Source organism: Poromitra crassiceps (assembly GCF_964638095.1).
Source record: "Poromitra crassiceps genome assembly, chromosome: 6".
Lineage (NCBI taxonomy): Eukaryota > Metazoa > Chordata > Actinopteri > Beryciformes > Melamphaidae > Poromitra > Poromitra crassiceps.
Genome location: NC_139627.1, coordinates 26982559 through 26999173, shown reverse-complemented (window position 1 = coordinate 26999173; position 16615 = coordinate 26982559). Strand labels below are relative to the sequence as shown.

At 41.6% G+C, this 16615-nt stretch overlaps 2 protein-coding genes across 2 annotated transcripts; one reads left to right on the top strand and one right to left on the bottom strand.

Moving 5' to 3' along the window:
• Window positions 1-1219: 1219 nt before the first annotated feature.
• On the bottom strand, window positions 1220-4980 carry cfap210 (cilia and flagella associated protein 210; the record flags this gene model as incomplete). The annotated part of the gene is made up of 9 exons (XM_083638175.1): window positions 1220-1573; window positions 1726-1890; window positions 2764-2956; window positions 3092-3231; window positions 3322-3478; window positions 3637-3842; window positions 3959-4132; window positions 4267-4475; window positions 4905-4980. The coding sequence occupies 9 exons, from the start codon at window positions 4978-4980 to the stop codon at window positions 1220-1222; spliced, it is 1674 nt and encodes a 557-aa protein (XP_083494301.1).
• A 4179-nt stretch (window positions 4981-9159) lies between these two features.
• Window positions 9160-13212, top strand: LOC310777821 (uncharacterized protein; the record flags this gene model as incomplete). Its single annotated transcript, XM_083638174.1, has 4 exons — window positions 9160-9210; window positions 10277-10432; window positions 10801-10893; window positions 12916-13212. 4 exons carry the CDS (start codon window positions 9160-9162, stop codon window positions 13210-13212), a joined length of 597 nt encoding a protein of 198 aa, XP_083494300.1.
• Window positions 13213-16615: the final 3403 nt, after the last annotated feature.

Genomic DNA, 16615 nt, shown 5'->3' with positions numbered 1-16615 from the left:
AGTGTATTTTCTCCCGCGGACTGTGTGGGCGTGTCCCGTGTGTGTGCGTGCGTGCAAGACTACAGGTCTCCGAGAGAGAGAGCGCGAGAGAGAGGGGGGGAGGGAGACGGAGAAAGAGAGATCGATTGCGTGTGTCGAACACACACACACCGTGTGTGTGTGTGTGTGTTCGTTGCTCGGAGAGGGAGAGACTGTTGCTGCGACTGCACAGCGCTACTCTGTGTGTGTGTGTGTGTGTGTGTGTGTGTAACCTCGCGTCACCAGCCTGTGTGTCTCTCTCTGTGCTCTCTCTCTCACTAGTCCCGAGAGAGAGAGAGAGAGAGATAAGCACTGGGGGCAAAGAACGGACAAAAGGAGAAGGGCGAGTTGCGCGCGTGTACAAAGGTTATATAGAGCTTATGACGTCATAAGCTCCTGCATTTTAGCACCTCGCGCACTGCTGTCTTCAATGAGGAAGTACCTTGTAGAATCTTGTAGAAAAGTGTTGATTTTAAGGCTTTGGGTTGAAAGTAATGTATAATAATTTCTGGGACACATAATTACTAACATAAGACCCTAAATAACATAGTTAGAACGTTTTTGTGGATTTTGGTTTCCAGGGACTTTAAGATGGTGTGGGAACCCAGTTTAAAATGTACGCCTACAGTACCTCCTGTCTCTTGAGGCAAAGTTGGAAGAGGGTGACATGTTTTTGTTATAAATGCAATTAATTTATGGACACAGGCAGCTATGCAGTCTGATTAAATCAAAATGATGCTGTATACAGTTGAAATAGACAAATCATGATGATCATGAGTTTATTTATTTTTCTTGATTTTCACATTATTCTGGTGTGTCAAGTGAAGTCAAGTTTATTTGTATAGCCCTAATTCACAAGCGTGTCTCAGAGGACTTCACAGAGAAGTTAGGTCTAGCTCAGGCCATGGTTTTCAACTGATTGTGACGCACGACCATTCGGACTAAGAAGCAACCCGAGGATCACTGGTGTGAGGAAAGGCGTCAAGATTACATGGAAACTACATTATTGAATGTATTGTCAGGGACCACCATCGATGCCTTCACGGACCACTAGGGGGCCGTGAGACCACCAGTTGAAAACCCCTGGTCTAGCTAACCACAATTAATAAACAGAATTGAACAAGTTATATAAAGCATATATAAAGTGTATATAAAATCATATAAAGTGTCATCAACAGACTTCATAGCATACAGTGTCCTGTTACCATGTGAATCCAAGTCGCCTCCTGGCGTCATGAATATCTACGGCCTCATGGAGCTCTTTAATGTTCTGGGTTGTACCAGAGACATATTTGGGCATCTGAGCACCGGTAACATCCTGAACAAGGTAGCTAGGCCTCACTGCACCATAAATGGGACCGAGCCCTCCTCCCATCCCTTCCCTGGCCGCTTTGCGAAGCGGAAGGACGTTTCGCTCAGCCTCTACTGCTGCATGGATTATGTGCTTCGTATACTGCTGGAATTGTTTCTCCTCTTCCTCAATAAGTTCTTCGTTCTTTGCCTCCAAGTCATGTTGCTCTCTTCTCAGCTGCTGATGCCTGGCACATTTCTCAGCCTACATATGAAAGATGGAAGATAATTGGCAAACAACCTTGCTTTTCTTTCAGACAACAAGGCATATCATTGATTTACTTCCGAAACCATTTTTATGTTTTCAGTAAATGCATAGTGGAAATAGTCACATAGTGTAGCAAGGTTTGACATTACCATTTGCTTGGCATTAAGATCTTGTAAAATTCTTCCATCCTCTTTCATTTGTTGGGCTTTCAGCTGTTGTTTCTCCAGAAAGATTCTGTCAGCCTCTTTCTTGGCCTGAAGTGTGTCCTGGGCGTTCTGACATGCCACCATGTCCCTCTGCTCCTTCTCATGCCTCTGATGAAACACATCTGCTGTTACAGGTCTATTCACATATTGATAGCTGCTGCTGTCCTCTGCTCCTTCTCATGTCTCTGATGAAACACATCTGCTGTTACAGGTCTATTCACATATTGATATCTGCTGCTGTGCTCTGCTTCTCATGTCTCTGATGAAACACATCTGCTGTTACAGGTCTATTCACATATTGATAGCTGCTGCTGTCCTCTGCTGCTCCTTCTCATGCCTCTGATGAAACACATCTGCTGTTACAGGTCTATTCACATATTGATATCTGCTGCTGTGCTCTGCTTCTCATGTCTCTGATGAAAGTAACAGCTGCTCTTACAGGTGACTTATTCACACATTGATAGCTGCTGCTGTCAATACAGCTTTCTTTATTTTTTACTATTTTCCACATTTCCAGAAATGGAATAATGCCGTTAAATTAAAACTCTTATATTCACCCTTTGCCTTGAAGGAAAGGCAAAGGGTTTGGAAAGAAATTCATACATAGGCATTGATTTAAGTATTTTGTCTAAAAAACACATTTAATTTAGATCAAAACGGTTTTCCGATACTGAAAATCGTACAGGTTTGCCAAACTTTTGACTGGTAGTGTACATCCTCAAAAAGTCAACGTTTAAGGAGTTACGATAAACTTGATTTTCAGCATAACTGAAAACAATAAGGATTTGCCATGAGAGCCACTTTTTGAAGATGTACACTACCCCTTTATGTGCATGGTCCATGATGGGCCATGTACATAAAGTAACATGGCCCAAGTATGGTACTATACTTTGCAATGAAGTATAAAATGGAACAAGGGTGTAATGCGACATAGTTATGTTTTGCAGTGTTGATCGGATGCAGCATGTGAGCTCATGTTACCATGGCTTCTCTGTGTGCAGTGATGGACTTCAACATGGCAGCCTTGTTCTCGTCCTCCTCGTGCTGCTGCTGTGCCAGCCGTGCGTCTCGCTCTGCCACCGCCTTGGCCACTCTCTCCTCCTCGTTGATGACCTGCGCCTGCAGCGTGGCTGTTAGCTTGTCCATGACCCTGTCCCTGTGGTCCTGGGCCTCTCTGAAGAATGAAGTCAATAATCAATATGACCGTGATCTATAGTGCTTTTTGAGGTGATCAGTGTGCAAAAATGATTGACAATGACAAGCCCGATCTCATAGGTGTCACACTGGTTACTGTTTCACCGGGACTTACCTAAACAGCTCAGTCTCTTTGTCTTTCCTCAACTTCATCATTTTTTGTTTTGCAGAGAGAAAAAGTTGCCTTTGCTCCTCCTCCACCTCCTGCTTCTGTGCCTCTATTGCTCTTATGACGTCTCTGTTGGAGAGATGCTCCTGTAATGACATACATTATATACATTAGTGCACCTTTGTGTCCAAATGTGATGACAAGATAAATAATGCCCATTGCCCCAAAGACCCTACCAGGTGAGCCTGCATGACGTTGCTTTTCTGCTCTACTTGTTTTTCCCTCTCCATTCTTTGCTCCCACAGATGAAGTTGTCGAAGGTGCTGGATCTCCTCTCCCTCTTTCTTGTCCTCTAGTTTCTTTCGCTCTTTTGCCAGTTCATTTTCTTTTATTCTGAAGGAAGGGAATCATGCAACCAAACATTTCTACGCAGCCTTATATTCTCAGGTGAAAATTTGAAACTGTCAAGCAAAATGTCAGTGATATTTTCCATAATGGATTCCACCGCAGCGTCTTTACAGTTGTTTATGTGACTTTTGAGTGAGGCTTACTGCTTTGTCAGGTCCTCTGTGACAGCCTGCCTCTCAAGCTTTTTCTCAAGGGCTTTGTGCTGCTCCTGTCTCAAAGCTTCATCCTCTCTGGACTTTGCCATATTTATGAACTCTTTGTCCATATCTTTGGAGGTACTCTGTATTCTTTGCTTCAGTTCAACTTGTGCCTCTCTCTCCTTCAAAACCTCCGTCAGCAGGAGTGCACGCTGTGGGACACGCAAAGTGCAAAATCACATAATTATCTCAAAACATCAAGTTACAGTGAACAACATGTCCAAGTGATACAATGATACTGTAACAATATAATTATTGTGATACAAACATGAAATCCTTTGACACGGTCAGTTTGATAATATTGCTGAGCCCTGGCTTTTGCGATGGCCTCCTTCCTCTTTTGTTCCTGATATTTGGCCTCTTCTATATCTGTTAATTTCCTTTGTTCTTCTTCAATCTGCTCCCGAATCTTCTTTGCCTCTAGCTTCTTTTGTCTTTGCCCCTGTGACAAATATGATATGCATAGAAAGAAAGTGATAGACTTTTGCGTTACAGCAGTATATCATGCAACCTTACAAGTACATTTGCATAAAAAAGTAAATGCAATTCTAGAAAAAAAGCCTTGAGTCAACTTACAGCTATGGTATTGGACCAGGTTTTCACCACCTCTTTGGATCGCAGATGCATGGCCTCTCTTTGCTGTGCGGCCTCTCTGATACTCTCCTTGTGTGTGTTAACCTGGTGTAATCTATCTTGAATTCTCAGCCATTCAGCCTTGGGCAACACAGTGACTTGTCGAAGGTCTGGTGGCTGGATCAGCCTGTTGGCTTCATCTGCCAAGGACACTGAGAAACAGCAGCAAGTAAACGGGTAGACAGCAAACTAACTCACACTCAAAGAAAAGATTCAGGCCCTTCGTAACCGTGACACATTTAAATATTGTTTGCCTTATATAAATATATCTATTTAAAAGTTATCTATGCATATTTAATGGGAGTGACATAAAATTCCAGACCCCTCTTTGGTGTGACACATTTAAATATACTGTACCTTATATAAATATATCTGTTTAAAACCTATGCATGTATATCTAATCGGTCTGACGTATAATTTCAGGCCCATCTTTAGTATGGCACATTTAAATATACTGTACCTTACATAAATATATCTGTTTCAATGTTATGCATGCATATTTCATGGATGTAATCTAAAATGCATTGATAGTTTCCCTTATGAAATTAAAAATAAATGTGTTGCCTTGGGGGACCGCCCACCCACATGGTAGTCTCCTTCCATTTCCTCATTCTTCCTACTTGGGCTGGTGCACGTCTGTTCCTTGGTAAGTGGCATTTTATTCATTCATTTTGTGGTAACATTAGTCTAGAATGTAACTAGCTGTCAGTCAAAAAACGTGCATGCATTCTGCAAATTGACCAAAACCTGTGCAGGCTGATAACTTTTTATTCATTCAACTACTTTGTTCGTTTTCAGTGAAGTCGGATTTGGCGGGGTATAGGCCTCACCCGTCCTTTAATTGTGAAGGATTTGAGTGCAGGAGTGAATCTGCTAATCTTTCTTTAAAATGTAGAGCAAGTTTATTTTCTGTTTAACATGCCAATGATAGCGACATTTTGTAGGTTTTCCTGTTTGTGTTCGTTAAATTGTTGTTGGCCACAACAAAAGCTTAAATGGCGTTTTCTCCAACACAGTCTTGCAGAAAATAGTAAAATAAATAGGCGCGGGTGCACGCAGGCAAATGTTACTCTGAATATGGCATCTTTTGTCCTTTTTCCAGTTTGTGCTCTTTTTATTATTGCTGGTCACAAGCTTCCCTCTGACCTCCGCGCAGGGAGGTAGACCGAGAGTAAAGTGGTTAGGGCAGGTCAGGAGACATTTTCGCGGAGGCTGTCCGCTGTTTGGCTCACTGAAATCGTCATCGTTAAGCCCTATAAATACTCGCGATAGGCGGACATGAGCTGCATGCAGACACAGCCGCTTAGTAACTAGTACTGTTCATACTCGTTCCTGGGCTTGGACGAGGATTTGTGGGGAGAGAGAGGGGGAGACCGTGGTGTCAATTTATTTTTGAAAGAAGAAATGCGCAGCTGTGGGGAGACACCTGTGTTGTCATAGCCCTTATATGGAGTTAACCAGCACGTAGTAGTCTCTCTCCTGCCCTATACAGTAGATTGGGCCAGCAAGGGGAATACCTGCCTGTCATTATGTGCTAATGTTTCGCCCTATAAGGCAGGCGTAGCTGCTTGTGACGCCATGAGCATGCGACAATGCTCATCTTCCAATGCAAAAAAAGCCAAGTTGGTGCCATATTATTGGGGGCTATTTATCGGCTAAAATGTCATATATTAACGCAAAATGGCCATATCAGCCGATAATTTATCAGTCCAATAAATATTGTGCATCCCTAAGTGTATTTATCTGAAAATGGTGAGCAATTTAATTCTGTTCTGGAAATTGCTCAGAAACCCCCTTATTGTCAATATACCTATGAAAGCCATACATCCCTGAATGCCTAGGTCACAATAGCTCATTTTATAAATCAATGTCAATATTATTGTAAATGGTGTTGATGCCTGCTACTCACACCTCTAATATATTTATCTCATCTTTTTCAGATGATCAGCGTTACCAAGCGCTACTTATGGCAACCTCCTAGTGATAGTAAGTAATAGGCTACTTGCTCAATGCTGGCACAAGCTGATCTGTATCATTGCCATTTTGTCAATGTGATATGTGCTAATTCTCTTAATTTTCATTTTTAGGATAATGAATGTGGCAGTGCAAAGAATGCAGTTTGGAACTAGCTACCAGGTATTTGTTGTTGCAACATTTTAGGCAGACTCATTGTCATTTTAGGTGCAGTTATCGCTAGCCATGTCCATACACAGATTGCCCCTGTACATTTAATAGTTGGAGAAAGCTAAATCACACATACAAAAGCCATTGTAAACAGCAAAATCCAAAGCCAGTAGAACTATCTACATGCCGGTGTCATGTGTGCTCATGCAGAGAACTAGCAACAGAAATGTCAATACATGGCCCCGCATGGTGGCTAGTACACACACACATGCTTCAGAGACACCGTGAAATTTGTCTTCCGCGTTTGACCCATCCTCGTTCGTCGTCCTCCATGGTTAGGGCAGGGGCGGTGGGCAGCTGCAGTCAAGTGCCCGGGGACAAACTTATTCCAACCGCCACTGCATGGTCAGATGATGATCTTCTGCATGTTTTTAGTGGGGGTCCAAATGTTATGTGGATAAATCCACATAACAGAGAACATGCAAACTTCACACAGAAAGGCCCTTTTCACGAGATAGCTCACCTGGGCACTGGGCCCCGAAGGCATGGGGAGAGATACCCCCAGTGTCTGATTCCCAGGTGGGACTCAAACCCAGGACCTTCTTGCTGTGAGGTGAAAGTACAAGGCGAGAGTGCTACCACTACACCACCGTGCCCCCACGCATACTGTGTCATTGTGATGCTTTGCCTCAGTCCAGCATGAAAATGCTGAGCAGGGCTCGTGTTTACGGCTTCCCAGGGGCTTGTATCTACTGTCTTGTATTTACTAGTGTTATAAAATGTTGGCACATTTGAAAGAAAATATGAAGAAGTACTGTATTTCATGAGGACAGACATAACAGGAATGACCCATAAAGCAAAGGTTTGTCATGAACCACAAATCAGGTCAAATTGTCCAAATGAGATCAATCCCTTGACCCAAAAAGTCCCAGAAATCAGACACTTTGCAGCATTGTACAGTAGGCCAAACCATTGAGAAGTTAATTTCCAACATAGCCGATGGTAGCCATTTTAGATTTAGGGCCGTCAAAAAAGTTGCCCGCATTTTCGTGAAAGGCGCGGGAGCTAAATTTGTTTATTAACCTTCATAGATGACAAATCCACTGCGAAACGAACCTTCGATCTCCACGGTCACGGAATCGACAAAAAATATTTTTGCAAGACACAATCCACCAGCGTTTCAGCACTGAGCTCTAGACCTTTCGACAGGTGCATTTTCCGCACCCATGCACACAAGGAAAAACTAGAGTTCCCAGTCCTCTTTAATATTCGATATTCCTAATTTGTGTTTCTACATTCTTTAGCCATTTTAGGTTCATACTAAGCAGTTTTCCCAGAGTGACAGAGTTTGCGCTTGTCTCTAGCACCTGCATACAGAGCGTGAGACCTGAGATAAATTGGGATTGGTTGCTCAAGACGGTTGAGAGGTTGGGGCGTAATAATTGATATGATTTATTTTATATATTTTTTAACAACAACAAAATTATATGACTTGAGCATGAAATATTGATTAATTTGGCTGACAATGTTATTATTATTATTATTATTATTATTATTATAACTACCCATAAAGGAGCCGCAGGATGGCTATCACTGCCCTAATGCATTGGTTTCTTGTTCTCCTTCTTCCTTGTTTCTGCTCTAGATGAAAGGTGTTCAATAATGGCTGTTCTGCGGATCATCTTTGGTGACGAGTCTGACTCAAGAAAACTCCCCCTGGTTTCTGGAATTCCAGCAACAGTGGAAGAACTGATACTGTTATTAAAGACATTCTTTCAATTGACACAGGACTTCCGATTGCAATACCTGGATGCTGGCTTTAACACGTTCTTCAACCTAAATGATGTGTCTGAAATTGAAGATTTGGCGACACTGAAAGTAATATGGTCTCCTATCGTGTCAGCACCACCTGCGTCAGCTGAGGAGCCGTACATCACTGTGTCAGCGCCACCTGTGGAGCACTTTTCAACTGATGCACCCTACATCACTGTGTACACAGTAGACCCACCTGCTGAGACCTCCATGGGCCCAGAGCCTCAAACCCCTGATTCATCATTACCCTCATGCAGCCATGATACTGTGTACACACCAGCCCCGCATTCATCCCCAGAAACTCCTCCCTCAGGATCGTACTCCTGGCCCAAGGTTTTTGTGATCCCTAAATTCAGCTATGAGGCTGAAATGGAGCTCCACCTAAAGAATACAGAGTTTGAGACAAATGGATCATACTTCAAACCTGGCTATAAGCTGAAATCAGTCATCCTTGATCATCTAGCCCAAGAAATGGTGAAATACACAAAGTATCCAAAAGACTATCAGTGTATCGAGGTAGCAGCAGCTTTGACGACAGCCCATCCTTGTTTGGGGCAGCTGGGAACTGAGACAGGATTTCAGGGATGGAAACAGTCACTTAAGAACAAAGTGCAAAACTATCAAAGAGTGCTTGGGCGACTTGGAGATCCTGAAGTCCTTGTGAACTCCTTGAAGCACAAACAAGAAGGCAAAGGCAAAGCTGCAGCCAAAATCAAGAAAGCAAGAAAGGCTGAAGTTTACTACATGCCTATGCACCCAAAAGGCGAAACCACAGACAGCTTGGAGAATGAGAGAATTGCTTTATTGTCAGAACTCAAAAAGCGTGGCAATGAAGTGGTGATAAAAGAGAAAATGGGGAAGACCTTCTCCCACAGATGAGCAGAGATCGTGCAGAGGCCCATGATAGCAGACTTCAAGAACCGATGGCCCGCCTTGTTCCAGCAGAGTGAAGTAAGTAAATGTGTATGTTTGTAAGCATGTGCTGACCATTTATATTGTTTATGATATTGCCAATTTGATTTTGCCAATAATTCTGCATCCCTATTAGAGAGCTGCGCGGGCCTGAAATTTCGGCCCGAGCCCTCCCCGGCCCGTGACATGCAGGCCCGTGCCCGACCCGGCCCGGATGAGTCATGAAATTAATTGGCCCGAGCCCGTTGCGAGGCCCGACATCAATATCACGATATGACGACACATCTCTCTCTCCCTCTCTGTGCATGCTGCCGCGCCGCTGAACTCGTTGCTAGACTGTGTTGCCTAAAGACAAACACTGCAGCTTTCTCTCTGTCTCTCTCTCCCCCTCTCACACATGCTACCGTGGCCTATCAAAATCCACACATATTGTCTCGAGAAAGAGAACGTTAGATCGTTTAATTGCCAACAGCAACAATGCCCACAAACTGAAACATTATGTCACTCAAGCATATCGAAATTAAAACAGCAGACTTACCGTTTATAGCTGCATTGAATAACGTCACATTAGTGTCCTCACAATGTATGGTAGATGGGTTCATTTTGAACAGGTTGAAATGAGCTTTCCCTACTGCAGTGGGGACTGTTTAACTCTCCCCTCGCAAACTTTGTTTTATGTCCATCGATCTTATTTCTCTCTCACGACACGGACACGGACACGCGGCTTGTTTTGTTGTTGTTTTTTACGCTGACGGAGTGGCAGACTAACGTCACGGTGAGGGTGTGTGTGTCTGTGTGTGTGTGGCTGTGGCTAGGCGAGTGTCTGTGCAGTGTGCGCTCCTCCTCTTTGTGTGACTGCTCTGCTGTGTAAAATCAAGCGAGTAATACAACGTTATTTTATTTAATTATTGAAAAACGGCCCGACCCCGGCCCGGCCCGGACCTATTAATAAAAATAAAATAAAAAACGAGCCCGGCCCGGGCCCGTTTAGGCAGGCCCGAGGGGCCCGCGAGGGTACCCTCGGGTTTGCAGCTCTCTAATCCCTATATGGTAGTAATTATAATAAGTAACAGATGTTTGTATTGTGTTTGTTAATATATTTCAGGTGGATGCAGAGTTCCTGAGGATCACCACGAAGCCACTGCAGTCAGCCTTCATGTCACAGCTGGACCACTTCTCGGACAAGCTGCTGTCGATCTTCAAGAGCGTAGGAGGAGTGAAGGGGGGAAAGCTCAAGGCCTTCCTGCAGACCTACGATTCGGTTAGTAGGAATGCAAAGAACATCCTTTTCATTGTATTGGGGTGGTTATTGTAAGGTTTTCTTGTCCATATCTGCCCATTTAAACACTTTTGAACACATAAATGATAAATGGCTTACTTATATAGTGCTTTTATCCAAAGCACTTGACAGTGTGCTTGCATTTCATTCACCCAGTCATACACCAACGACTGTGTAAAGTAAACCATGCAAGGCAACTACCAGCTTGTTGGGGCATTGAGGGGTTACACTGTAGGTGTGCTGCTCAGGGACACCTTGACAGATACAATCCTCTATACAGACAAAATGCAAGACCACTGTCTCAGCCACATTTGGCTCAATTCTGCCTTGATTTGTCACCCCTGCTTTAGTGTGACAACATCAACACCAGGAGGGAGTGCATCCTCAGAAGCCTCATAATCTACCTCAACGAAGATCCAGAATCGTTATTCAAGGAATATCTGGTAAGTTTATCACAACTAGTGCAATGCCTGTTCTCTCTCTCTCTCTCTCTCTCTTATCTCTCACACTCACTCACTCACTCCCTCTCACACACACACACACACACACACACACACACACACACACACACACACACACACACACACACACACACACACACACACACACACAACCTCTCATGTCACTTGAGTTTATTTTTCTCTTCTCCTCTCTCTCTCTCAACACTGAACAGTCACTGCAGTATCTGTAAGTTCTTCACAATAAAAAATAGTCTGGGTTTGTCAATGTAAGCTCACTTTTTATCAGCAGTCATCAGGAAAGGTTCAACACGGTGAACAAAGCGATCAGGATTAAATGCTAAAATGGCACGGGTGCTGCATGTCTCAGGATCGTTAACGTCATTCTTGTTCTCTGGATCAACAACAACTTTGACATCACTGGCACTTGGCATCAGGAGGATTAACGTTATTATTAACATCGTTATCGATAACAGATTCTTCGTCATAATCATCACTGACAGTGACATTAACGTTACTCCCTTCGGGGTCTGCGGGCACCGCTAGAAGTTTTTTCTCCGTTTTTAGCCAGCGATCCATGTTTGCAAGCAGCTGTCTATCCATCCACCGGGAAATCAGCAGAGGTAGTGTCCAAAAAACATATTGCACCGGTGGTGACTTTGGGGCAGGGTGACTGCTCTTCTTCAGACAAAAAAGCCATCTTAAATAAATACCCACATGATGTAGTCATGTGACAGTGGAGTATGAAAAGCAGGAAAAGTACATATAAATATATCCATACAGTACAAGTGAGACCAATATAGATTATTTAAATATATATATATCTCTTGTTGCTTGAATTACTGAATGACTGATCAATCTTTTTGGTCAGTTTTAATGTATGTCTGTGCACACATTCCTGCATCAGGGAATGTGTGTTTCGTGGAGACACATCCTCTCTCTCCACTAGATTTTGTGCCATTTTTACTAACTAGGCATCTCGCGCGCTCAACTCCTAGGCTCACCCGCTGCACGGCCTCGCCTGCAGCTTGGCTGCTGTGTGGCCTCGCCTGCCCTATTGGTGCGCGCAGGCGTAATATCTCTCTCTCCCCCATCTCTCTCCTCTCCATCAGTCTCTCTCCCTCTCCTCTCATCACTGATGACATCATCACTGATGTCACAATGCCTCTGACATCACTGCTGACGTCACAATTTGACATCACTGGGACTGTGTGTGAGTGAATCTATGACATGTCTGTTTCTCTGTCCCACTGATGACATCATCAGTGATGTCATAAATTCACTCACACACAAAGTCCCAGTGATGATGCCATCAGTGATGTCAAATTGTGTAGTCAGCAGTGATGTCAGAGGCATTGTGACATCAGTCTATGATGTCATCAGTAATGAGATGAGAGGGAGATGGGGAGAGAGACTGAGGGAGAGAGGCCACACAGCAGCCAAGCTGCGGGTGAGGCCGTGCATGCAAGCTGCAGGGCAGACGAGGCCGTGCAGTGGGTGAGCCTAGGAATTGAGCGCGCGAGATGCCTAGTTAGTAAACATGGCACAAAATCTAGTGGAGAAAGAGGATATGTCTCCACAAAACACACATTCTTTGATGCAGGAATGTGTGCACAGACATACATTCAAACTGACCAAAAAGATTGATCAGTCATTCAAGCAACAAGAGATATACTGTACATTTAAATCTATATTGGTCTCACTTGTACTGTATGGATATATATGTACTTTTCCTGCTTTTCATACTCCACTGTCACATGACTGTGTCAACTCACGTGACTGCATCATGTGACTACATCATGTGGGTATTTATTTAAGATGGCTTTTCTGTCTGAAGAAGAGACGTCACCCTGCTCGAAACGTCACCACCGGTGCAATAAAAGCAACCTCACTGGAGCCCTTGCAGTATGCAAGCTGTTTCTTTTTCAAGTGGCTTCTTCCAGCTCTGCAGCTGCCGGGTTCGGCTGGGATGTACGTGTTTTTAACTTTTTTCGTGTTGTTGTTCAGGCCTTCACCGCTGAGGATGCAGCGAGGGACTTCCCAGTCATGGGGATCTACACGATCCAAAGAGATGGTGTGCCAGAGGACGTGGGGATTCTGATGGAACGCGCCACAGTCCTCAACAACATAGGCAGTAAGATCACGGCCTTTGTCATCCTGTTTGGGCTCGTTTATGCCCTTGATCTGAACTTTCCAGACAACCTCAAGTTCACCTTCGAGTTTTTCCAGAAGGTGATAATGAATCTGGATGGGCACAAGCTGTCCTCGAAGATACAGCAGCTGAAAATCAAGATGTTTGCATAGGATGTGAACACCAGGTTACCAAGAACCTACAAAGAACATCAGTTTTGGGGGAATTATTTTTTTATCTTGCCGTTTGGGTCAAGTAAAGTTCACAATGGTGTTATATTCAAATTAACACCTCTCTTAAATTGTTCTTAAAAATACCTTGCTGTTTGAATCCAAGTATGCAATTCATATACAGATCCTTTCCAAAAAATGTGAATATCATGGAAAAGTTAGTTTTTTTCCATAATTCCTTTCCAAAATTGAAACTTTCATAGATTATAGATTCATTACACACAAAGTAAAGTACTTCAAATATTTATTTGTTTAACTTTGCATATGTCTGGCTTCCAGCTCATAAAAACCCCCAAAACAGTATTTCAAGAAATTAAATATAACATAAAACCAATCAAAAACCGGTATTTTTTAAAACAGAAATGTCGATCTGAAAAGTTATGTTCATGCCAATACTTGGTCGGGAATCCTTTTGCTTTAATTACTGCCTCGATGCCATGATATCTCCATGATATTACATTTTTTTTTAAAGGATCTGTATTTGTGTGTGTGTGCGCGTGTGCATGTTCTGAGTAACACCTCTTAAATCGTTATTGGCATTTGAATTCAAGTACGTTGAATTAATTTCTTGTTATGAATGTTCAAACATCAAATCATTCTTCAAAAAATCATATCTTGCTGTTTGTAAGATCTAAGCAGCATGGTGGAACGGCATGGTGTCTTTGTTTCTCAGCTTGGTCAGTTTTTTAAAGGTTCTATCCATCCAGTGTGTAATAGGTGACAATCCATGGGTTAGCTGAATTTGTTGAATTTTTAATGCGGCTCAATATGCAAAAGATTATTTGGTACTGGAGATAAATCTTTCAGACTAAAGATGTAAAGGCATGCTTTCCAACTTTGAACCAGAGACATCCGTGATGTTCATGTCCGGTCTGCTCAGTTGAATGCAACTTAACCAAGTGTTTTAACAGAGCACCTTTCTAATTTCCACTGCCTGTTTCATTGTTGGGTGTTTGTTTTAGTTTATAGCTCAGTCTGTTTCTTGAAATTATCTTTAAAACAAAACTAAAACTAAAATTTTGGCACTTTATAAATGATCTCTGAGCGATACAACAATACCAACAGTGTTTTAAGAGAGTACGTTTCCCATTTCCACTGCCTGTTTGATGATTGTTGGGTGTGTTAGTTTTAGTTTACGGCTCAGTCTGTTTCTTGTAATTATCTTTGAAAGAAACCAAAAAATGATGGCACTTTATGGAAATTATCTCTGAGCATTTACAATAAAAACACCTCAACTAGGTTTTGTCTCATGTGTCTTAATGGGGGGATTAAATAAAAAACATTTTTTATCTGGTTTAATTTCCAATTAAGTAGATTAGTTTGAGTTGGATAAACGTAAATTAATTTCACCTAGTTAATGTAATTATTTCATGTTAGCAAAAGCTGTATTTGATCAAAATTGCTTGGACTAACTCAATTAAATTATATTAGCTTGTTTTGCACCAACGTAAATCGATTTCACTTAGTGAACACAATTATTTTTATTTGAGCTGTATCTGATAAAAATGAGTTGGACTAACACAATTAAATGATATTACATGGGTGGACTTAGTTTGAGTTGGGGCTACATATATTAATTAGATGGAAATCCTGCCCAAATTTGAATTGCGTTCATCCAACGAGCTATTTTTATGAGTGCATCAGACACTACTACATCAAGACCTCTAATATTAGTAAATATGCTTTGGAGAATTAAGAATATTATCATCCATATTTTGTGGAATGTGGTGGAAACGATGCCCAAATAAAACTTAAAAACACTTGAATAACATAATACAAAGAGCTGTTGTTGCGTATGCTTATGAGAGAGACATACTGTATGAGATGCATAGACTATATGATTAACCGATTGTATTGTTTTTATCTCTGTTGTACGTCGCTTTGGATAAAAGCGTCTGCCAAGTGAAATAAAGTAATAAAGTAAAATAACCGAGGTGGTAACAAAAACAGTAAAGTACAGTTAATTTATAATATATTTACTCAAGTAGAAGTAAATTTATCATTAATCACTGATGAATGTTTGCTTTTGAGCCAATCTGACATTGCTCTGAACTGTGTGATTGACTTGCATTTCCCCTATAGAAAAATCAAATAACATTCATTTAAAATCTTCATAGAGATTACCAGATAAATTCCATTATTTGTAAATGTATTCCTAATATAGAAGACATGCTCCTTTTATAAACTGTGTTTACTCAGTGTGTACATGTGACAATGTTTTGGGGCAGATTTTCAGGTTGATCTAAAAACATATTTTGGTAAGGAAATTTTAAGAACATTATTTGTTATTAATATTCAACAAGCTTAATTTCTCCAGCAATAAAAAAATATGTAATTAATTTGTTCATTATTTTAACCAAATTATAGGCCTATTCATAAAATGAAATTCTTAAAGAAGATTCCAGTTTATACTACCTTAAACAAACTGATCTCATATTATTTTCAAATACTATCTAATTTAAATTCCTGGTGGTAAAAATATACCCACGCAAACTCTTCTGGATTATACCTGTATTAAACAAACTTCATGTGTGGATTTTTTTCTCTCCCTCGGTCTACATATTGCTGTCATTGATTGAACACTGTCGTTATTGTGTTGTGAATACAAATTACAAAATGAAAAAAATCCCCCTGTTTATTGGTGGCATGATTTCAAGAAACAAATGTTTCTAATAGCAGCTAACTTAACCCCGTTGATTTTGTTGCTCTCACCTTTTTTACTGGATCCTCTCCGTCGACCATACTGCACCACCGATTCTGCCATTTGTGGCAGATATTTTCCCCAAATTAACCGAAGCAATCTGAAATTTCAAATAGCCGACTTCAATTTATCATGACAGCTGTGGGTAAACTTGTGTCTTATGTGTCTTAAGCTTAACTAAAGATGGGAGAGAGAAAAATGTAAAGAAATTTAGCCCGTAGCTTACACAGACTACAAACTACGGAATCATTGTCAACATCTGTTGTTGTGTATCCCAGCAACGCCTGAACCAACCAGAACACTTCCCGCTCCCCAACGATAGATGGCGCCATTTACTCAATCGTAATCATTAATCGTAATGCAAAGTGGAGCAGGGTTACCAAGGACCCCCACCCACTTAATTAACATGCATGACACCACCACCCCCAAACTGACAAGATTTTGTTTCAAGGAGACCCATCTGAGAGGACTAATATTTCTTATTACACTGCTTTGTTGAATAGGCTAATTATGACCCAGTTCTACACAAAACATTTAGAAATACCCTGTAGCCTAGCCTACTGTGGTAAAAAAAAAAAAAAAAAAATACTGAAGTAAATGTATTAAAGTGCATTAAAAGTATCTGATATTGAATGGGAAATATAT